At 44.6% G+C, this 23629-nt stretch overlaps 1 protein-coding gene across 2 annotated transcripts in view; it reads left to right on the forward strand.

The window, feature by feature from the left end:
* LOC119971889 (zinc finger protein 143-like) overlaps positions 1-23629 on the forward strand; it is a 131567-nt gene that overhangs the window by 26463 nt on the left and 81475 nt on the right. For both annotated transcript variants that reach the window (XM_038808170.1, XM_038808171.1), the window contains exon 2: positions 14156-14266. In XM_038808170.1, coding sequence (XP_038664098.1) covers positions 14156-14266 — 111 coding nt within the window. The remainder of the gene's footprint in view (positions 1-14155; positions 14267-23629) is intronic.

Below are 23629 nucleotides of genomic sequence, written 5' to 3' on the forward strand. Positions count from 1 at the left end.
CCCCACCCCAACCTTCCAGCCCCAAAGAACCAACCCCACCCCCAACCCCCCCCACCAACGCCTTCCTCCTGCCGTCCCCCCACTTCACTTCCATCAACTAGCCCGCCCAGCTAACATGGTGCCCCCCCCACCCAGGCCTCTTCCCCCCCCCCACCTCCCAGCCCCAAACAAAGAACCAACCCCAACCCCCCCAACCTTCCAGCCCCAAAGAACCAACCCCCCCCCACGCCTTCCTCCTGCCGACCCCCCCCACTTCACTTCCATCAACTAGCCCGCCCAGCTAACATGGTGCCCGCCCACCCAGGCCTCCAGCTTCTCCTTCCCCCTCCAGTCCACCCCCCCCATCCACAAAGAAGAACAAACAAAGAAGGACAAAAAGCACAGTCACCATCGCTGCTCCCCTATCGAAACCAACTCCAAAAAAACCACCCCATTCACTTTAGCATAGGCACAAACCTCCTCTCCAAAGTTCAGTGTCCTCCCAGCCCATGGTTCCTCATAAAACCAATCGCCTCCTCCGGCTAGACAAAGTAAAACTCCTTCTTCTGATGAGTCACTCAGAAGCAGGCAGGGTACAACCCCCCCCCCCCCCCCAAATAAGGGTGGGGAAGGATCAACAGAATCCATCGAGCGGGAGCCACCAAATGTGTGACACCTCACTCCATGACTGCCACCGGAAGTCTCGATGTCTGCATTGTTGTTTGCATTAGCAAGCAAGCCGCTGGCATTGCTTTGAGGGCCTCAATTGCAGGAAGTAGGGTCATTATAGGTGGGGTGGGACATTGGATGTAGTTATATGCTGACGATTTGCTGCTGTATGTTAGGGACCTGGGGTCGTCAATTGGAAATATGGGTATTTGCAGGGCTTCAGTACCGTCTCTGGTTACAAGTTGAACATAGGGAAGAGTGAATATTTTGTTAGTTCATTAGGGTGGGTGTCAAATCGGAGGGGTTGCTGTTTCAGTTGGCGGGCACTATTTTCAATACATAGAGTCAATGTAAAGAGGGATTGGGGGTGGCCTTGGGGGTTCAATTACACGATCCTGGGTGAGTAGCATTAAGGCAGACTTGCAGAGGTGGGGTAGTCCCCCGTTATCGTTGCCAGGCTGGGTTCAATTGGTTAAGATGAACATCTTGCCGAGATTTTTATTTTTATTTCAGTGTCTCCCGGTGTTCCTGCCCATGTCATTTTTCCGAAGTGTCAAGCTATATTTCCTGCTTTATTTGGGTGGGAAGGCCCCGAGGATTTGGAGGGGCGTGCTACAGAGCGAGAGACAGGCAGTAGGGTCTAGTGTTGCTAACTGTGCTGTACTATTATTACAGTAAGAAGTCTTACAACACCAGGTTAAAGTCCAACAGGTTTGTTTCAAACACGAGCTTTCGGAGCACGGCTCCTTCTTCAGGTGAAGGAGCCGTGCTCCGAAAGCTCGTGTTTGAAACAAACCTGTTGGACTTTAACCTGGTGTTGTAAGACTTCTTACTGTGCTCACCCCAGTCCAACGCCGGCATCTCCACATCATGTACTATTATTAGGCGGCCAACGCAGAGAAAGTGTTGGGGGGAAGACCCGGGGGACTCTCTGGGTTCCGATGGAGTCAAGGTCATGTTGGCGGACATGTTTGGGGGCATTGGTAAAAGCACCACTTCCATTTTTGTTTGTCTTTGAGGTGATATGTCAGGTACACGACACCGTGAGGCAGCAGTGCTAACTACTCTGCCACTGTGCCGTCTGTAGCGCCACTTCCATTGACGCTGTTGCTCGTTTTGCTAAGGGTGCTTTACACTTAATTGCTCTGTTTTATAACCTTTGCTCTAGAGTCGCCAGGTATCTTTATGATACCACCACAAGGTTCAAGGTCAAGTGCTGATCAATAACTCAATACACCAGTTAGTAAGGTTCAAATCAAAACACATTTATTATATACACATTCAATCGCTACTCATGCATAAAATACTATTCACTAGGCTATTTCTAACACTAACACTAATTAGCTTTGGAAAAGGGACCCACTAGGTCAGGGGAACAATTGGCCTCTCGTACGATCCTGAGTCTGCAGGCTTCCAGCTAATGGACTAATGGTTAGGAGCGCCTATCTCGTAGCGTGCGTTGACTGGACACTTACTTGGTTGGTGCAGCTGCTAGGCAAGACTCTCCGAGTTGAGAGTCACGGTCAAGTTCTTTGAGAGTTGCCAAGAAGCTGTTAGGCCGGTCTTTCCTCGCTGAGAGCCAAGTGCCAAGAAGGACGAATTGAACTTGGGGACTCTACTTTATTGACCCCAGGGGCTTTGCGCCCTTTTGGGCAGGCCCCGTACCTGGTTCCAAGTGATTGGACTGAGTTCTGATCACTTGGATTGATTTCTCCAATACTGGAGCTGTTCCCTGATCGCTGGGTGGTTCCTAAGTGTCCGTTGGCCTCCCTTTGTTTTGGCTCCCGCTGGCGCTGAGGAGTCTGGCTTGGCCTCGATTATCTTAACTGTTTCAATTGTTCCCGGGGATCGCTCATCAATATGTAGATGGTCGTCAGTTTCAGTGCTGTCTGGGTTTCTGCAAGTTCTAATATGCAGGAGATTTTGCACCTGCTTGTTTTCCTGCGTTTGGCCATTTCTCCCTGCATTCTTAGCGAATCTCCATTTTAAAGTCGGGAAGTGGCCAACCCAGGTGGCTACACCGCCGGCAAGGTATTCACAACCCCCCACTAAAAATATGGAGGCAGCTCTGCCAGTGTTTTAAGTTTGGGGCAGCTTCAAGGCTGGCTTCCATTTGTGCTGGCCACCTGTTTGAGCTGGCAAGGCTAGATGCCACATTTGGTGCTTGGAGAGAGGGAAGGCCGGAGAGAGTGGGGGATATATTTTTGGAGGGGCGGCTTGCCAGCCTGGAGAAACTGAAGGAGAAATTTGAACTGTTTTCCCTCGATATACCCGAACAGGCGCCGGGGTGTGGCGACTAGGGTATTTTCACAGTAACTTCATTGCAGTGTTAATGTGACACTAATAAAGATTATATAAAGGTGTGGAGTGAGGGGCTGCAGAGGGTAAATGCTCCGTCGTCATGTGCGAGACTGAGCCCTATACAGCTGAAGGTGGTGCTTCGCTAAGATGAAGATGAGCCGTTTTTTTTGAGGGAGTGGAGGATAGGTGTAAGCGATGCTCGTGGGGGCCCACACACCACACACTCATGTTTTGGTCCTGTTCTAAGCTGGTGGGTTTCTGGAGTTCCTTTTTCAACACTGTGTCGACGATTCTAAATATTGAACTAGAGCCCTGCCCTCTGGTGGCTACTTTGGGGGTTTCGGATGTGCTGGAGCTTTGGACTGGTGCGGCAGTGGATGTCCTTGACTTTGTCTCATTGATGGCACGGAGGCGTTTCCTGCTGGTCTGGAAGTTAGCGACAGCGTCAAGTGTCTTGGCATGGCTGGGGGATTAGATGGAGTTTTTCCACCTCGAAGGTCAAATACACTGTGAGGGGGTTGATTGAAGAGTTCTTCCGGAGATGTCGACCATTTGTATTGTATTTCGAAGAATTGGTCACTGTTGGCTCTTAGAGGGGGGAAGGGGGTGGGGGTGGTGAGTATGTAGGGGGTATTTCTTTTTTTTGTTTTTGTTGTTTAACGGGTTGGAAAGTTGTGGTGGCTATTCGTTTAGGGTTTATGTTTGGTTAAGGGTTTTGTTTGTACGTTTTGTATAAAATGTTAATTTAATAAAACCATTTCCCCCCAAAAAGGGAAGAGGAATCTGACAAAATATTGGTCGAAGCAGAGATGATAGCGATAATGAATTTGTTGGAAATTGTGAAGCAGAAGGTACCAGAAAGACTGATCATGCTCAGAGTGGATAAGGTTCGTGGAGGACTTGCCATAATCTTTCAATCTTCCCTAGATACGGGGGAGATGCCAGAGGATTGGAGAGTGGCAAATGTGGCACCCTTATTCTAGTAACTACAGATCAATCAGTTTAATGTCAGTGGTAAGATTTTAAAAACAATGATCAGGGAATACATCAGTAGATACTGGAGAGATTTGAATTAATTAAGGATAGCCAGCATGGATTTGTGAAAGGCAGATCATGCTTGACTAATCTCATTGAATTTTGAAGGTTGATAAGGGGAATGCAATGGATGTTGTCTGTGAATTTTAATGAAGTGTTTGACAAAGTACCACATAAAAGGTGCATTAGAAAATTGAGGCTCGTGGATAGAAGGGCCAGTGTCAACTTGGATTTAAAAGTAAGTGGCCTATGGACAGAAAACGGTGAGTCATAGTAAATGGTTATTTTTCAGACTGGAGGATAGTGGGCAGCGGTGTTCCTCAAGGGCCAAAGCACACAAGACCGTCAGCTTCATAAATAGAGGCACTGAGTACAAAAGCTGGACAGTTATGCTGAATCTTACAAAGTTATGGTGAGGCCACAATTAGAGTATTGCATCCAGTTCTGGTAACCTCATTTTAGGAAGGATGTGAGGGTGCAAAGGAGGTTTCTGCAAATTGTTTCAGGGCTGGGGATTTTACTTCACAGGTTAGGTTGGAGAAATTGGGTTTGGTCTCCTGGGCGAAAAGGAGACGGAAGGGCGATTTGATAGAGGTATGTAGCATTATGTCGAGTTTGGCTAAGGTAGACAAGAATGACCTGTTTCCATTAGCTGATGGTATCAAGGACTAGGTGATGCAAATTTAAGGCTTCCGGCAAGTAGGGGGAACGTGAGGTAGAATGTTTTTAACACTGAATCATAATGACTTAAAACTCATTGCCCACAAGGGTGGTGGAAGTAGAGGTGGTGAAGGATTTCAAAAGGAAATTTAAAGAACATAAACTTGCAGGACCATGGGCTAGAGCGTGGGAATAGCACTGACTGGATTGCTCCATGGCCAACCAGTATGGTCTCAATGGGCTGGATGGCCTCCATCAGTTGTCTAAGCTTAGGATTTTCCTCCCTAAATTGCTTTGCCTCTTCCTCCCCCTTTTAAGATTCTCCTCAAAACCCATCTCCTTGGTCTAGCTCTTGGCCATCTATTATCCACTTGTGACAATAAATCTGTGAAATGCCGTAAGAAGTTTTACTACTTTAGGGGTGCTAAATAAATAAATGCAAGTTGTTGTTGTTCCATTGACAACCAGCAGATATCCATATAATCAGCACACACCATGGATTCAATTTAGGATTGTTCGTGAGTTGTACAGGTTGGCATCGTACTATGATGCAGAAATTAATTTGCCTTGAATTGAACCTTTTATTGAGCATTTTATGGACTTTAATAATCTCTCAGCATCACATACTGTATTTACTGCTGAGCTAGAGTTGACTTTTCACAGAAATTCTGAACAAAATAATTGTAATTGTGTGAGAAAGTGATGGAGTTGCTCTTCTGGAATGTTGCTGGTAACCACTTCATCTTGGAACTTCTCTCACCCACCTCGATAGTCGCTTAACCATTGACCTATATTTTTCTGGAGTGGAGCATGTCATGGTTACAACTTTGCCTCTCGAGGGGCAGCACGATGGCGCAGTGGGTTAATCCTGCTGCCTCACGGCGCCAAGGTCCCAGGTTCGATCCCGGCTCTGGGTCACTGGCCGTATGGAGTTTGCACATTCTCCCCGTGTTTGCGTGGGTTTCTCCCCACAACCCAAAAGGTGTGCAGGATAGGTGGATTGGTCATGCTAAATTGCCCCTTAATTGGAAAAATGAATTGGGTACTCTAAATTTAAAAAAAAAACAACTTTGCCTCTCCATTCAGCTGAAGCATTTTCAATGAGATTAGAATTGAGAAAGCTACAGAATAAATGAGTGAGAAAGTGGTTGAGTTGGAATCAGACAAAGTGCAGAAAGATACATAAAGAAAGGAAAAAATGGGTTTTGTCAAGCGAGAGTGAATAAAGAGATGGAAAGGAAAAAGTAAGACAATTTAGAAATAGGTTTTAAATTAAAAATATTACAGCAACAATTTACTAGTAAAAATGAGACTCCATAGTTTGATTTGTTTCCTTTATGAGCAGGAGTGTTTGATTGAGATTGCAGCAAAATAAATCTTCACATTAAAAAGTTACATATGCTGTTCAGGACGAGCCATAACTTTTTGTGGCAAGTTTAATAGACAATTAATAACCATATGCAGCATCTTCATGAAACTCGAGGAGATTGAGGGTGTTTTTGTGAGGCTAATGGTGGATCGGCATAAATCACTCAGCAACTTATTGTGATTTGCTATTCATTTCTTCCCCCCCAATACCCACTTATCCAATATCCACTATGTACAAGACTCTTGAGCCCTATAATAACTGTGTGCCCAAATTCCCCTCCAACTCGCTTTTCAGATTTGCTGATGACATCACCATAGTGGGTCAGATTTCAAACACTGACGAGTCAGAGAACAGGAATGAGATAGAGAATCTGGTGAACTGGTGCGACGACATTAATCTCTCCCTCAATGTCAACAAAACGAAGGAAATTATCAGCGACTTCAGAAAGCGTAGTAGAAAACATGCCCCTATCTACATCAATGGGAACGAAGTAGAAAGGGTCGAGAGCGTCAAGTTTTTAGGTGTACAGATCATCAACAGCCTGTCTTGGTCCCCCCGTGCTGGCACTTTAGTTCAGAAAGCCCACCAATGACTCTACTTTCTCAGAAGATTAAGGAAATTTGGCATGTCAGCTATGACCCTCACCAGCTTCTACAGATGCACCATAGAAAGCATTCTTTCTGGTTGTATCACAGCTTGCTATGGAGCCTGCTCTGCCCAAGACCGCAGGAAACTACAAAAGGTTGTGAATGTAGCCCAGTCCATCACACAAACCAGCCTCCCATCCATTGACTCTGTCTATAATTCCCGCTGACTCAGAAAGGCAGCCAGCATTATTAAGGACCCCGGACATACTCTCTTCCACCTTCTTCCGTCAGGAAAAAGATACCAAAGTTTGGGGTCACGTACCAACCGACTCAAGAACAGCTTCTTCCCTACTGCCATCAGATTTTTGAATGGTCCTACCTCGTATTAAGTCAATCTTTTCTCTACATCTTGCTATAACTGTAGCATTATATTCTGCAGTCTCTCCTTCCTTCCCTATGTACGCTATGCATTGTTTGTACAGCATGGAAGAACCAATACTTTTCACTGGATACTAATACATGTGACAATAATAAATCAAATCAATAACTATGGCACGGTGGCACATTCATTAGCAATACTGCCTCACAGCACCAGAGATCCAGGTTCTATTCCTATCTTGGATAACTGTTTGCACGTTCTCATACAATCTGCATGGGTTTCATCTGGTTGCTCCGGTTTCCTCTCACAGTCCACAGATGTGCAAGTTAGTTGGATTGGTCATGCTAAATTACCCCTTAGTGTCCAAAGAAGTGTAGGTTAGGCTATGGGATTGCAGGAATGGGAGGATAGTGGGCCTGGAATACACTTATTTTTTTGTTGGGGGGGGGGGGGGGGGGGGGGGGGGGGGGTCGGTGCAGACTTGGTGGCCTAATGGCCTCCTGCACTGTCGGGATTCCAAGATAACATTGGGAAGTATTTGAGATGTTCACTAGGCTCTCAAGATAAACATATAGTCATTCAAAAACCACTTGGTGAAAATAATCCCATGAAGTAGTCATAAAACCTTCAATATAAACAAGCTGTCAGTCCCCTGAGTTGAATCCACTAGTGGGGTTTGGAGCTCAGCCAACCATTCACATTCGGATTCCATTGCACAGCTGTATAAATATAAACTCCAGAGCTGAATGCATTAAACTCTTTGAAGTAATTAGAAGAGCTTAACCACCTGTTCAAGTTTGAAAGCAGGGGAACAAATGCCTGAGCTGTCAATTAAAGATCTCCGCATCTGTTCGAGATTAAAAACTGAAATATAACAAATGTCTGAGGTGTCATTCAATTAAAAGATCAAATCACAGGGGACAATTGACTCTGTCAAATCTGAACATCGCTGTTGTTCGATGCAGAAGAACACTTTATTCATTGGATAAAATGCTCAAATGCATCTGAACACGTTTTCACTTACACAATGCTAGTCAATTTAATGGTCACTTACCTTTTCAGAGCAAAGAACTATCATTAATCAGTGTATTAAAAACATTTTAACTTACCATACAATAGGGCAGCATGGTGGTACAGTGGTTAGCACTGCTGCCTCATGGTGCCGAGGCCCCAGGTTCGATCCTGGCACTGGGTCACTATCCGTGTGGAGTTTGCACATTCTCCTCGTCTTTGCGTGGGTTTCGCCCCCACAACCCAAATATGTGCAAGGTAGGTGGATTGGCCATGCTAAATTGCCCCTTAATTGGAAAAAAGTGAATTGGGTACTCTAAATGTATAAGAAAAAAAACTTACCATACAGCGTTACATTAAGACTTGAAGTTGACAACAACCGTTGAACATATCTGTCCAAAGGTTCTTGACTCCAGACTAAGGTTCCTCCATGATTCATGGCTCTACTGAACCACCTGCCTCCATTAAAATTATGGACAGTCTGAAGTGTCCACCCTCTATATGGAGTCGGCAATGTTGGGAGTACTGCGTGCGAGCTCGTTATCCACACCTCTGAACATTACCGGCAACAGGTGGGGGTGCGAATTCCCAGAATCCGGGCTCATACACCATTTGTAAAGCTTGTTCACCTCCATTCCAACACAGAATACCAGTCAGGCAGGGAGGAAGGGGTCGAGTGAGGGAACCGTGGTTTACCAAAGAAGTGGAATCGCTTGTTAAGAGGAAGAAGGAGGCCTATGTGAAGATGAGGCGTGAAGTTTCAGTTGGGGCGCTTGATAGTTACAAGGAAGCGAGGAAGGATCTAAAGAGAGAGCTGAGACGAGCAAGGAGGGGACATGAGAAGTCTTTGGCAGGTAGGATCAAGGAAAACCCAAAAGCTTTCTATAGGTATGTCAGGAATAAAAGAATGACTAGGGTAAGAGTAGGGCCAGTCAAGGACAGTGGTGGGAAGTTGTGTGTGGAGGCTGAGGAGATAAGCGAGATACTAAATGAATACTTTTCATCAGTATTCACTCAAGAAAAAGATAATATTGTGGAGGAGAATGCTGAGACCCAGGCTATTAGAATAGATGGCATTGAGGTGCGTAGGGAAGATATGTTGGCAATTCTGGACAAGGTGAAAATAGATAAGTCCCCGGGGCCTGATGGGATTTATCCTAGGATTCTCTGGGAAGCCAGGGAAGAGATTGCTGAGCCTTTGGCTTTGATTTTTAGGTCATCATTGGCTACAGGAATAGTGCCAGAGGACTGGAGGATAGCAAATGTGGTCCCTTTGTTTAAGAAGGGGAGTAGAGATAACCCCGGTAACTATAGGCCGGTGAGCCTAACGTCTGTGGTGGGTAAAGTCTTGGAGAGGATTATAAAAGATACGATTTATAATCATCTAGATAGGAATAATATGATTAGGGATAGCCAGCATGGTTTTGTGAAGGGTAGGTCATGCCTCACAAACCTTATCGAGTTCTTTGAGAAGGTGACTGAACAGGTAGACGAGGGTAGAGCAGTTGATGTGTATATGGATTTCAGTAAAGCGTTTGATAAGGTTCCCCACGGTCGGCTATTGCAGAAAATACGGAGGCTGGGGATTGAGGGTGATTTAGAGATGTGGATCAGAAATTGGCTAGTTGAAAGAGGACAGAGAGTGGTAGTTGATGGGAAATGTTCAGAATGGAGTTCAGTTACGAGTGGCATACCACAAGGATCTGTTCTGGGGCCGTTGCTGTTTGTCATTTTTATAAATGACCTAGAGGAGGGCGCAGAAGGATGGGTGAGTAAATTTGCAGACGACACTAAAGTCGGTGGAGTTGTAGACAGTGCGGAAGGATGTTGCAGGTTACAGAGGGACATAGATAAGCTGCAGAGCTGGGCTGAGAGGTGGCAAATAGAGTTTAATGTGGAGAAGTGTGAGGTGATTCACTTTGGAAAGAATAACAGGAATGCGGAATATTTGGCTAATGGTAAAATTCTTGGTAGTGTGGATGAGCAGAGGGATCTCGGTGTCCATGTACATAGATCCCTGAAAGTTGCCACCCAGGTTGATAGGGTTGTGAAGAAGGCCTATGGTGTGTTGGCCTTTATTGGTAGAGGGATTGAGTTCCGGAGCCATGAGGTCATGTTGCAGTTGTACAAAACTCTAGTACGGCTGCATTTGGAGTATTGCGTACAGTTCTGGTCGCCTCATTATAGGAAGGACGTGGAAGCTTTGGAACGGGTGCAGAGGAGATTTACCAGGATGTTGCCTGGTATGGAGGGAAAATCTTATGAGGAAAGGCTGATGGACTTGAGGTTGTTTTCGTTAGAGAGAAGAAGGTTAAGAGGTGACTTAATAGAGGCATACAAAATGATCAGAGGGTTAGATAGGGTGGACAGCGAGAGCCTTCTCCCGCGGATGGAGGTGGCTAGCACGAGGGGACATAGCCTTAAATTGAGGGGTAATAGATATAGGACAGAGGTCAGAGGTGGGTTTTTTACGTAAAGAGTGGTGAGGCCGTGGAATGCCCTACCTGCAACAGTAGTGAACTCGCCAACATTGAGGGCATTTAAAAGTTTATTGGATAAGCATATGGATGATAAGGGCATAGTGTAGGTTAGATGGCCTTTAGTATTTTTCCATGTCGGTGCAACATCGAGGGCCGAAGGGCCTGTACTGCGCTGTATCGTTCTATTCTAGATGGAATCATGAAAATCCAGCTCCTGGACTTTGGTTCTAATTAGGTGATACACGCTTGGAAAAAATATCAGACCTGTCAGGTGCATATGATCCTGACAATAGATTAATGGGATGTGAGAGTTGTTGGTATGGTCGGCATTTATTGCCCATCCCTAATTCCCTGGTGAAAGTGGTGTGTGCCGCTGCCTTAAACTACTGCAGTCCGTGTGGCATAGGTTCTCCCACAGTCTTTCTTGTTTGTTCTTCGAGGTGAAGATGATCATGAGGTAGAATTCCAGTGGGTATGTAGGTGAGGTCGATCTCCATCCAGAGGTTCTGTATGGTCGGAAGAATGTCCTTTTGGACTGATGGCAGCATCCTGTTAGTGGAAAATGCCACTCATTAAGCTGTTTCACACTGCTACTGCGCAGTGGCTACATGAGCATGAACAGGATGTTGCCATCTGTCCAAAAGGAGTTCTGCCTATCACACGACTGAACATTGGGTCTACATTTCTGTGCCAATGTGATGCCAGGTATGTAGGTCGTACGTCCTGACAATTGGTTGAATGAATCAAACAGCTGTTCTTTCGGTTGGTTGCAGTAGGCAAAGTATTCAACCAGTCTGAGCTTGTAAAACCCAAAACAAAATTTCTACTGTTACATGTGATTCCATGATTAGGCAGCACTTAATGAACAATCCTGATTGCACTAATAACTATCATAACAAGCAATTTAAGCTAATCAAGTTCATTATGTGGCTTATTTAGGCTTGTGAGAAGTGACATACATTCACACGCAGGGACTACTTCTCTGCAAACAAAAGAATAGGTTCAAGCTTTGTGCCTTTTTTGAATTAGCTGGAAGCTTGGGGTGCCTGTTTCCCCATTGCTTTCTCTATGACATTACCTTAACCAATCTGAGTTAACTTGCCAACAAATCAGCACCCTTTCTCCTGTACTTTAGATTGTTGTGATTATTTAAGATTTGGCATTATTACGTTGGTTCTGATGAGTGCAAGTTCTAAAGCTTCAGCAATATCACCCTCTTTTCCGTAATAACTCATTTTTTCAAGAAATTCACAGCCAAAGAAACTTTTTTCTTGTTTTACATAAAGGGATTATAACTACCAAAGAGTTAATAAGGAAATTAAAAAGTGCTATGGGTAAAGGATGTGCAACAGGCTGCATGATTTGAAGAAATTGAGTAAGCATGAAAAACTGGGTTATGTAGGTTTTCCTTAGGACAGCACGGTGGCACAGTGGTTAGTACTGCTGCCTCACTCGCCGAGGACCCGATTTCAATCCCGGCCCCGGGTCACTGTCCGTGTGGAGTTTGTACATTCTCTCCATGTCTGCGCGGGTCTCACCCCCACAACCCAAAGTGGTGCCTAGTTGGTGGATTGGCCACGCTAAATTGCCCCTTAATTGGAAAAATAAAGAATTGGGTACTCTTTAAAAAAAAAAAAAAAAAATTTTTATGGAGATTTTCCTTTGCTTTATTTGCTTCTCAACTTATCCCCATGTTTGTAAGTTATTTATCACTATTTCAAAGCAGTAAAAACAAATCTGTGACCCGTTCTGCTCATCTTTACCAAAGCTGCCATGCAGCAATCAGTCTTTTTGAAAGAATAGCTTACAAGATTTTAAAATGTTTGTAAAACTGCAGTTGTATGCTAGAACAGTTTATTTTGGTGATCTTGATGTTTTTCAGATAGCATGAGGGTTATGTGATGTTGTAGGAATAAGATTTATTTTAAAAGCAATGGGTCTCTGCAGAGACAAAGAAATGAGAGTACTTAACTCTCATTGGTGTGGTGTAAGAGCTGTCAATCATAGCTAGATGTTTCTAAACATTGCACCGCAGGCTACTTGAAACTCACTCAAGCATGAAGGAAAATGAAATTAAACTATCCAGACAGCTGGAGGTGTGCGCAAGCTGTCAGTCACAGCCTAGTAAAGTCGATTTCATAATGATATGAATGAAAGTGCTGCTTTGTGGGGGTTTAAACCTAGTTTGTGGTTTTCGCTTTTTTGGGAATTTACAGGTAGTGCTTTCTCTGTCTGAGCCAGCAGGTGTATTCCACAGGTAAGTTTTAAAGCAGTGATTTTTTTTTTTACTGTCTGCCGGGACTGCTCTCTAACTTCCAGGCAGGGAGTCTCTGTAATGGAGGGGCTTCCATGCAGGGGTTTCTGTAATGGGGAGCGTCTAGCAGGGGTCTCTGTAATGGGGGGTTTCCAGGCAGGGGTCTCTATAATGAGGGGCTTCCAGGCAGGGGTCTCTGTAATGGAGGGGCTTTCATGCAGGGGTCTCTGTAGTGGGGGGTTTCTGGCAGGAGCCTCTGTAATGGGAGGGCTTCCAGGCAGGGGTCTCTATAATGAGGGGCTTCCAGGCAGGGGTCTCTATAAAGAGGTGCTTCCAGGCTGGGATCTCTATAAAGAGGGGCTTCTTGGCAGGGGTCTCTGAAATGGGGGGTTTCCAGGCAGAAACTTCTGTAATTGGGCTTGGGGCTACCAGGTATAGTTTCTGTAATGGGAGCTTCCGGGTAGGATCTCTGTAACGGGGGCTTCAGATAGGGCCTCTGTAATGGGGGCTTCCAGATAGGGTCTCTGTAATGGGGCTTCCAGATAGAGTCTCTGTAACGGGGGCTTCCAGGTAGCGTCTCTGTAATGGGGGCTTCCATATAGGGTCTCTGTAATGGGGGGGGGGGGGCTTTCAGGCAATATCCAACCCATGATGAAAGTGCAAAACATCTATATGGAAATATAAACTTTGAAAGAAGAATTTCAACTAAACAGAATGTTGTTCAGTTCAGCATATTATTAAAGCCCCTTGGGCTTGTGAGAATTGCAAAATATGTTTTGATGATTTGAAGGAAATCAAGTTCCTCCATGTACAATATTTAATTGTTTTCTTGCCTAGTATATCTTTAAGTAACCTCACCCAACAGATGCCATTCCCTCGAGGGTGGACATTTGTCCTGTCAATGCTGCTGACCCGTGAGTGATATGTAGGAGTGCCTGGTATGACTTTTCATACATCATTTCTTTTTCCCCCTACTCATGACCTACCTCACCATCTGCTAGGTACACCCCCAGATGGATTAGCTGAATTTATTGAACCTCTCCATGTGGGGAATAGAAGGTGCTAATTTTTGGTCTATTATTAGATTATTACTTCTAATATCCAGTACCTCTTTTTCTTCAAGTTCACAGTGTGGGAATGTTTGAGAAAGAAAGTGGAACATGGTGATATGTAGTATGAAATGTCTGGTTTAAAACTTTGGTGTGAGCAGTTTTGTTATACAGCGGGAAGATTTTTAAAACTACATTTGAAACCTAATAGACTGCAGATTTCACAAACTTTTTTATCATTGTAACTTTTAAAATTCCCATTTTATTCCCACTAAGAGATGTATCACTGTCTCACTATAATTTTAGATGAGATGTGATGAGATGCTGTGTTCCTTCTGGAATTAATTAATTCATTAATTCTAATCATATGTCATTTTATCAGATATGTTATTGGCACAGATAAACAGAGAAACCCAAAGTATGGCAGAGTTCCAGGGGATAGGTGATGGTCAGCATGTCACACTGTGCCTAACGGAAGCTGTAGCGGTAACAGGTAAGTCACTACAAGTATTGATCTTTGTTCTGTTCCAGTTTTTATTTTGTTTTTTTAAATACGTTTTTCAGGTTGAGTTTGCACCAATAATTTGGAAGAAGAATAGGAGGCAATTTTCATATATAGTATGGTGTTTTCTTAAATAACCAAAGTAACAACACAATAGGCTTATGAAGTAAACAGAAATTAATGAGTGAAGCTGGGTGATTTTTACCAGTTCAAATATTATTCACTTAGATTCACAAATTTGGCTGTGTAGTTTAAAGCAACGGCTGGGAATTTGTCGGGTCAATAAAGTAGTCTCACCACTGGTCACCAAACCATTGGGAGCCCTCATTAGTCCCCTTGGGGGACGACCAATGGAATCTGGTGCCCTTGAAGCACTTAATTGGCTGTCATGGGCCTTCCCTTTGATTGAGGTCCCGCCGGCCAAGAGCTCTAATCAGAGGCCGTCCGCTCCTCATGCTGCCCACACAGGAACTTCATTGTAGTGTTAATGTAAGCCTACATGTGGCACTAATAAAAATTATTATTATTTGTGAGAACAGTGGCTGCTCAAGGTGAGGTTCAGGATGATGGAGAAACCCTAGGCCACAGGAGTGTGAAGGTGGGGTTCAGGGGAAAGGGGGGGGGGAGAAGTGTTGTCAGAAGCAAGGGTAAAAGGGATGTCTTTCCACAGCCATCCTTCTGCCCATTTTCAGGTCCCTTAATCGAGCACAGAGTTTCTGATAACGAGTGATCCTCAAAATCGCCATCCTGAAGGCCGCTGGCAAACTCAACAACTTTTGTTGGGCGACCTTCCAAGGGTGCAGGAGACACATGCGGCCTCCATTTAATCCCTGAGCCACCACTAATTGCAGTGGTTTCAAGAATAGTGGGTGTCAATTGGTTCATCAATGAGACTAATTGAAGGGCAGCATGGTGGCGCAGTGGGTAGCACGGTAGCCTCTCGGCGCCGAGGTCCCAGGTTTGATCCTGGCTTTAAGTCACTGTCCGTGTGGAATTTGCACATTCTCCTCGTGTCTGCGTGTGTTTCGCCCCCACAACCCAAAGATGTGCAGGGTAGGTGGATTGGCCACGCTAAATTTCCCCTTAATTGGAAAAATTAATTGGGTACTCTAAATTTATATTTTTTAAAAAGTGAGTCTAATTGAGAACCCACAGCCGGCAGCCCCCTCCGACTTAATCGAGGAAGGTTTTCCCACCACCGAGAGACAGACATGGGGACTCTCTCAAGCTGCCTGGATGCCATGGTTCCTGCCATGATGGGTGGCATAAAATCCAACCCAATGTTTGTGTCAGCCTTATGAAAATGAAAATCGTTTTTGCACTGAGTGCTGAGCTTGTGGCATTTGAGTGCTACAGTGAGAGTTTGGTGACTGAGGGAGTATAAGGGTTATTTAAAGTCTAGTATTTCTTTTATTTAGTTAATTAACTTAAAAGTTGCTGTTTGGTCTATAAGAAGGTGAATTTTGAATCAGCTTTAAACAAGGTTCTACTTGGACTTACTTGCAGCTGGAGCTTGTTAATTAGTTAATTGCATTAGGCCAGTTTTTAGAAGCTAGAGTCACAGTATAAATAGGGGCTAGATACAGTGCAGACTTTGTTTGCACTGAGTGCTGAGCTTGTGGCATTTGAGTGCTACAGTGAGAGTTTGGTGACTGAGGTAGTATAAGGGTTATTTAAAGTCTAGTATTTCTTTTATTTAGTTAATTAACTTAAAAGTTGCTGTTTGGTCTATAAGAAGGTGAATTTTGAATCAGCTTTAAACAAGGTTCTACTTGGACTTACTTGCAGCTGGAGCTTGTTAATTAGTTAATTGCATTAGGCCAGTTTTTAGAAGCTAGAGTCACAGTATAAATAGGGGCTAGATACAGTGCAGACTTTGTTTGCACTGAGTGCTGAGCTTGTGGCATTTGAGTGCTACAGTGAGAGTTTGGTGACTGAGGGAGTATAAGGGTTATTTAAAGTCTAGTATTTCTTTTATTTAGTTAATTAACTTAAAAGTTGCTGTTTGGTCTATAAGAAGGTGAATTTTGAATCAGCTTTAAACAAGGTTCTACTTGGACTTACTTGCAGCTGGAGCTTGTTAATTAGTTAATTGCATTAGGCCAGTTTTTAGAAGCTAGAGTCACAGTATAAATAGGGGCTAGATACAGTGCAGACTTTGTTTGCACTGAGTGCTGAGCTTGTGGCATTTGAGTGCTACAGTGAGAGTTTGGTGACTGAGGGAGTATAAGGGTTATTTAAAGTCTAGTATTTCTTTTATTTAGTTAATTAACTTAAAAGTTGCTGTTTGGTCTATAAGAAGGTGAATTTTGAATCAGCTTTAAACAAGGTTCTACTTGGACTTACTTGCAGCTGGAGCTTGTTAATTAGTTAATTGCATTAGGCCAGTTTTTAGAAGCTAGAGTCACAGTATAAATAGGGGCTAGATACAGTGCAGACTTTGTTTGCACTGAGTGCTGAGTTTGTGGCATTTGAGTGCTACAGTGAGAGTTTGGTGACTGAGGGAGTATAAGGGTTATTTAAAGTCTAGTATTTCTTTTATTTAGTTAATTAACTTAAAAGTTGCTGTTTGGTCTATAAGAAGGTGAATTTTGAATCAGCTTTAAACAAGGTTCTACTTGGACTTACTTGCAGCTGGAGCTTGTTAATTAGTTAATTGCATTAGGCCAGTTTTTAGAAGCTAGAGTCACAGTATAAATAGGGGCTAGATACAGTGCAGACTTTGTTTGCACTGAGTGCTGAGCTTGTGGCATTTGAGTGCTACAGTGAGAGTTTGGTGACTGAGGGAGTATAAGGGTTATTTAAAGTCTAGTATTTCTTTTATTTAGTTAATTAACTTAAAAGTTGCTGTTTGGTCTATAAGAAGGTGAATTTTGAATCAGCTTTAAACAAGGTTCTACTTGGACTTACTTGCAGCTGGAGCTTGTTAATTAGTTAATTGCATTAGGCCAGTTTTTAGAAGCTAGAGTCACAGTATAAATAGGGGCTAGATACAGTGCAGACTTTGTTTGCACTGAGTGCTGAGCTTGTGGCATTTGAGTGCTACAGTGAGAGTTTGGTGACTGAGGGAGTATAAGGGTTATTTAAAGTCTAGTATTTCTTTTATTTAGTTAATTAACTTAAAAGTTGCTGTTTGGTCTATAAGAAGGTGAATTTTGAATCAGCTTTAAACAAGGTTCTACTTGGACTTACTTGCAGCTGGAGCTTGTTAATTAGTTAATTGCATTAGGCCAGTTTTTAGAAGCTAGAGTCACAGTATAAATAGGGGCTAGATACAGTGCAGACTTTGTTTGCACTGAGTGCTGAGCTTGTGGCATTTGAGTGCTACAGTGAGAGTTTGGTGACTGAGGGAGTATAAGGGTTATTTAAAGTCTAGTATTTCTTTTATTTAGTTAATTAACTTAAAAGTTGCTGTTTGGTCTATAAGAAGGTGAATTTTGAATCAGCTTTAAACAAGGTTCTACTTGGACTTACTTGCAGCTGGAGCTTGTTAATTAGTTAATTGCATTAGGCCAGTTTTTAGAAGCTAGAGTCACAGTATAAATAGGGGCTAGATACAGTGCAGACTTTGTTTGCACTGAGTGCTGAGCTTGTGGCATTTGAGTGCTACAGTGAGAGTTTGGTGACTGAGGGAGTTAGGTGAGGAGGGAGTAAGGTACTCCTTTCATTTAATTTCCTATATTTATCAAAGAGCGTGAAGGGAACCAGGAGTTTAGAGTACAGCTGACTGGGAGCAGAGTCGGAGGGCGGAGGTCCAGTTGGTCCACAGGGCAGCTAATTCTGTAAAGTAAGAGGGGATGGAGGCTAGGGCAGTTGCATGCTCCTCCTGTAGGATGTGGGTGGTGAGGGATACCACTGGTGTCCCCGCTGACTATACCTGCGGGAAGTGCACCCAACTCCAGCTCCTCAGAGACCGTGTTAAGGTACTGGAGCTGGAGCTGGATGAACTTCGGATCATCCGGGAGGCAGAGGGGGTCATAGAGAAGAGTTACAGGGAGGTAGCCACACCAAAGGTACTGGACAAGAGTAGCTGGGTTACAGTCAGGGGAAAGAAAACTAACAGGCAGACAGTGCAGGGATCCCTCGTGGCCATTCCCCTTCAAAACAAGTATACCGTTTTGGATGCTGTTGGGGGGGATGACCTACCGGGGGAAGGCCCCAGCGGCCAGGTCTCTGGCACTGAGTCTGGCTCTGGGGCTCAGAAGGGAAGGGGGGAGCATAGAAAAGCAATAGTAATAGGAGATTCAATGGTTAGGGGAATAGATAGGAGATTCTGTGGTCGCGAGCGAGACTCCCGAAAGGTATGTTGCCTCCCGGGTGCCAGGGCCAGGGATGTCTCTGATCGTGTCTTCAGGATCCTGAAGGGGGAGGGTGAGCAGCCAGAAGTCGTGGTGCACATTGGTACCAACGATGTAGGTAGGAAAAAGGGTGTGGAGGTAATAAACAAGTTTAGGGAGTTAGGCTGGAAGTTAAGGGCCAGGACAGACAGAGTTGTCATCTCTGGTTTGTTGCCAGTGCCACGTGATAGCGAGGCTAGGAATAGGGAGAGAGTGCAGTTGAACACGTGGCTGCAGGAATGGTGTAGGAGGGAGGGCTTCAGGTATTTGGATAATTGGAGCGCATTCTGGGGAAGGTGGGACCTGTACAAGCAGGACGGGTTGCATCTGAACCAGAGGGGCACCAATATCCTGGGGGGGAGGTTTTCTAGTACTCTTCGGGAGGGTTTAAACTAATTTGGCAGGGGAATGGGAACCGGATCTGTAGTCCAGCAACTAAGGTAGACGATAGTCAGGACGCCAAAGCACGTAGTGATGCAGTGGGGAAGGTAACAATGACAAAGGAGAATACTTGCAGGCAAGGAGATGGGTTGAAGTGTGTATACTTTAATGCAAGAAGCATCAGGAATAAGGTGGGTGAACTTAATGCATGGATCGGTACTTGGGACTACGATGTGGTGGCCATCACGGAAACTTGGATAGAAGAGGGGCAGAAATGGTTGTTGGAGGTCCCTGGTTATAGATGTTTCAACAAGATTAGGGAGGATGGTAAAAGAGGTGGGGGGGTGGCATTGTTAATTAGAGATAGTATAACAGCTGCAGAAAGGCAGTTCGAGGGGGATCTGCCTACTGAGGTAATATGGGTTGAAGTTAGAAATAGGAAAGGAGCAGTCACCTTGTTGGGAGTGTTCTATAGGCCCCCCAATAGCAGCAGAGATGTGGAGGAACAGATTGGGAAACAGATTCTGGAAAGGTGCAGAAGTCACAGGGTAGTAGTCATGGGCGACTTCAACTTCCCAAACATTGAGTGGAAACTCTTTAGATCAAATAGTTTGGATGGGGTAGTGTTTGTGCAGTGTGTCCAGGAAGCTTTTCTAACACAGTATGTAGATTGTCCGACCAGAGGGGAGGCCATATTGGATTTAGTACTTGGTAATGAACCAGGGCAGGTGATAGATTTGTTAGTGGGGGAGCATTTTGGAGGTAGTGACCACAATTCTGTGACTTTCACTTTAGTAATGGAGAGGGATAGGTGCGAGCAACAGGGCAAGGTTTATAATTGGGGGAAGGGTAAATACAATGCTGTCAGACAAGAATTGAAGTGCAGAAGTTGGGAACATAGGCTGTCAGGGAAGGACACAAGTGAAATGTGGAACTTGTTCAAGGATCAGGTACTGCGTGTCTTTGATATGTATGTCCCTGTCAGGCAGGGAAGAGATGGTCGAGTGAGGGAACCATGGTTGACAAGAGAGGTTGAATGTCTTGTTAAGAGGAAGAAGGAGACTTATGTAAGGCTGAAGAAACAAGGTTCAGACAGGGCGCTGGAGGGATACAAGATAGCCAGGAGGGAACTGAAGAAAGGGATTAGGAGAGCTAAGAGAGGGCATGAAAAATCTTTGGCGGGTAGGATCAAGGAAAACCCCAAGGCCTTTTACACATACGTGAGAAATATGAGAATGACTAGAGTGAGAGTAGGTCCGATTAAGGACAGTAGCGGGAGATTGTGTATTGAGTCTGAAGAGATAGGAGAGGTCTTGAACAAGTATTTTTCTTCAGTATTTACAAATGAGAGGGGCCATATTGTTGGAGAGGACAGCGTGAAGCAGACTGATAAGCTTGAGGAGATACTTGTCAGGAAGGAAGATGTGTTGCGCGTTTTGAAAAACTTGAGGATAGACAAGTCCCCCGGGCCTGACGGGATATATCCAAGGATTCTATGGGAAGCAAGAAATGAAATTGCAGAGCCGTTGGCAATGATCTTTTCGTCCTCGCTGTCAACAGGGGTGGTACCAGAGGATTGGAGAGTGGCGAATGTCGTGCCCCTGTTCAAAAAAGGGAATAGGGATAACCCTGGGAATTATAGGCCAGTTAGTCTTACTTTGGTGGTAGGCAAAGTAATGGAAAGGGTACTGAGGGATAGGATTTCTGAGCATCTGGAAAGGCATTGCTTGATTAGGGATAGTCAGCACGGATTTGTGAGGGGTAGGTCTTGCCTTACAAGTCTTATTGAATTCTTTGAGGAGGTGACCAAGCATGTGGATGAAGGTAAAGCAGTGGATGTAGTGTACATGGATTTTAGTAAGGCATTTGATAAGGTTCCCCATGGTAGGCTTATGCAGAAAGTAAGGAGGCATGGGATAGTGGGAAATTTGGCCAGTTGGATAACAAACTGGCTAACCGATAGAAGACAGAGAGTTGTGGTGGATGGCAAATATTCAGCCTGGAGCCCAGTTATCAGTGGCGTACCGCAGGGATCAGTTCTGGGTCCTCTGCTGTTTGTGATTTTTATTAACGACTTGGATGAGGGAGTTGAAGGGTGGGTCAGTAAATTTGCAGATGTTACGAAGATTGGTGGAGTTGTGGATAGTGAGGAGGGCTGTTGTCGGCTTCAAAGAGACATAGATAGAATGCAGAGCTGGGCTGAGAAGTGGCAGATGGAGTTTAACCCTGACAAGTGTGAGGTTGTCCATTTTGGAAGGACAAATCTGAATGCGGAATACAGGGTTAATGGTAGGGTTCTTAGCAATGTGGAGGAGCAGAGAGATCTTGGGGTTTATGTTCATTGTTCTTTGAAAGTTGCCACTCAAGTGGATAGAGCTGTGAAGAAGGCCTATGGTGTGCTAGCGTTCATTAGCAGAGGGATTGAATTTAAGAGCCGTGAGGTGATGATGCAGCTGTACAAAACCTTGGTCAGGCCACATTTGGAGTACTGTGTGCAGTTCTGGTCACCTCATTTTAGGAAGGATGTGGAAGCTTTGGAAAAGGTGCAGAGGAGATTTACCAGGATGTTGCCTGGAATGGAGAGTAGGTCATACGAGGAAAGATTGAGGGTGCTGGGCCTTTTCTCATTGGAACGGAGAAGGATGAGGGGCGACTTGATAGAGGTTTATAAGATGATCAGGGGAATAGATAGAGTAGATAGTCAGAGACTTTTTCCCCGGGTGGAACACACCATTACAAGGGGACATAAATTTAAGATAAATGGTGGAAGATATAGAGGGGATGTCAGAGGTAGGTTCTTTACCCAGAGAGTAGTGGGGGCATGGAATGCACTGCCTGTGGTAGTAGTTGAGTCGGAAAATTTATGGACCTTCAAACGGCTATTGGATAGGTACTTGGATTAGGGTAGAATAAGGGAGTGTAGGTTAACTTCTTAAGGGCAGCACGGTAGCATTGTGGATAGCACAATTGCTTCACAGCTCCAGGGTCCCAAGTTCGATTTCGACTTGGGTCACTGTCTGTGTGGAGTCTGCACATCCTCCCCGTGACTGCGTGGGTTTCCTCCGGGTACTCCGGTTTCCTCCCACAGTACAAAGATGTGCAGGTTGGGTGGATTGGCCATGACAAATTGTCCAAAATTCTATGATTAACCTAGGACAAAAGTTCGGCGCAACATCGTGGGCCGAAGGGCCTGTTCTGTGCTGTATTTCTCTATCTATCTAAAATCGCTTATTGTCACGAGTAGGCTTCAATGAAGTTACTGTGAAAAGCCCCTAGTCGCCACATTCCGGCGCCTGTCCGGGGAGGCTGGTACGGGAATCGAACCGTGCTGCTGGTCTGCTTGGTCTGCTTTAAAAGCCAGCGATTAAGCCGAATGAGCTAAACCAGCCCCTATTTGCCCATATTAGTCTTATTGTTTCATGTAGCATTGTAGCATCCTTTCAAGTGTAAAGTGCTGCACATTTTCTCGGACACTATTTCCAGTTGCCTGGGCAATACTGTTACACTACTGTGAGAACAGGTTGAAGGAGGAAAGGCAAAAGACCATCACTTGTTGACGACTCTGTGTTTGACTCAATTATTGGTGGGGGATGTGGGGTGAAGAAAAGTAAGGGTCAATTTATAGCACACAGCTTAATTAAAATATATTGTCCCATTTCTGACATAAAATTTTTGCTGTTCAAAGTCTGCAAATATTCACTGATCTCCTGTAGAAAGTGCATGTAATGACGTGACTACAAGTTCTGACGGTGCTAATTGGCAGATGTTTTAGTCTGTGTTTATGTAAATGATGCAGACAATGTTTCTTTTGTATAGCATAACAGTTGACGAGTTCAGGTGTCCTTAGGGCAGCACGGTAGCATAGTGGTTAGCGCAATTGCTAAACAGGTTCGATTCCCGGCTTGGGCCACTGTGCGGAGTCTGCACGTTCTCTCCGGTTTCTTCCCACAGTCCAAAGACGTGCACGTTAGGTGGATTGGCCATGCCAAATTGCCCTTAGTGTCCAAAATTGCTTTTAGTGTTGGGTGGGGTTACTGGGTTATGGGGATAGGATGGAGGTGTGGGCTTGGGTAGGGTGCTCTTTCCAAGAGCCGGTGCAGACTCGATGGGCCGAATGGCATCCTGCACTGTAAATTCTATGATATACAGAACAGAAGAGAAAGATCCTACCAAAGCAAATTTAATTTACTTTTGAATTTTAAAAGTTTACCACAGTGCTATACCTTTGTGGTTCAAGGCACTTTGCTGAGGCATGGTAGCCCATGGAGTTATGTCTGAGATTGCCAAGTGGCTAATTCCTGATTTCAGTGAAGTATTCCAGGGAATATGTTGAATTTCCCTTTGTGTTGGAAATTGGCAAGCACAGTATTATAGACTATCCTCTCGCCCTTGGACTCCATGTCAAAATGGCACTTGCAACATCAGAGGAATGCTCTGTAGTGAGGATCAACCTAATGGGGGGAAAGAAAACTTTAAAAATTGGGAGGGTACAGAATCACAAATGTTATGGCAATGCACTATAAGTCAAGGTGTTTGGAAGCATCGCTGCTCAATCTTTTCCAATGGTCTTTCCTCAGTGAACCTATTACTGTACAAATGCGGATTTGTGTGCATGTATGCAGAGAGAAGATTATTG

The sequence above is a fragment of the Scyliorhinus canicula genome, chromosome 9, assembly GCF_902713615.1.
Source record: "Scyliorhinus canicula chromosome 9, sScyCan1.1, whole genome shotgun sequence".
Classification (NCBI taxonomy): domain Eukaryota; kingdom Metazoa; phylum Chordata; class Chondrichthyes; order Carcharhiniformes; family Scyliorhinidae; genus Scyliorhinus; species Scyliorhinus canicula.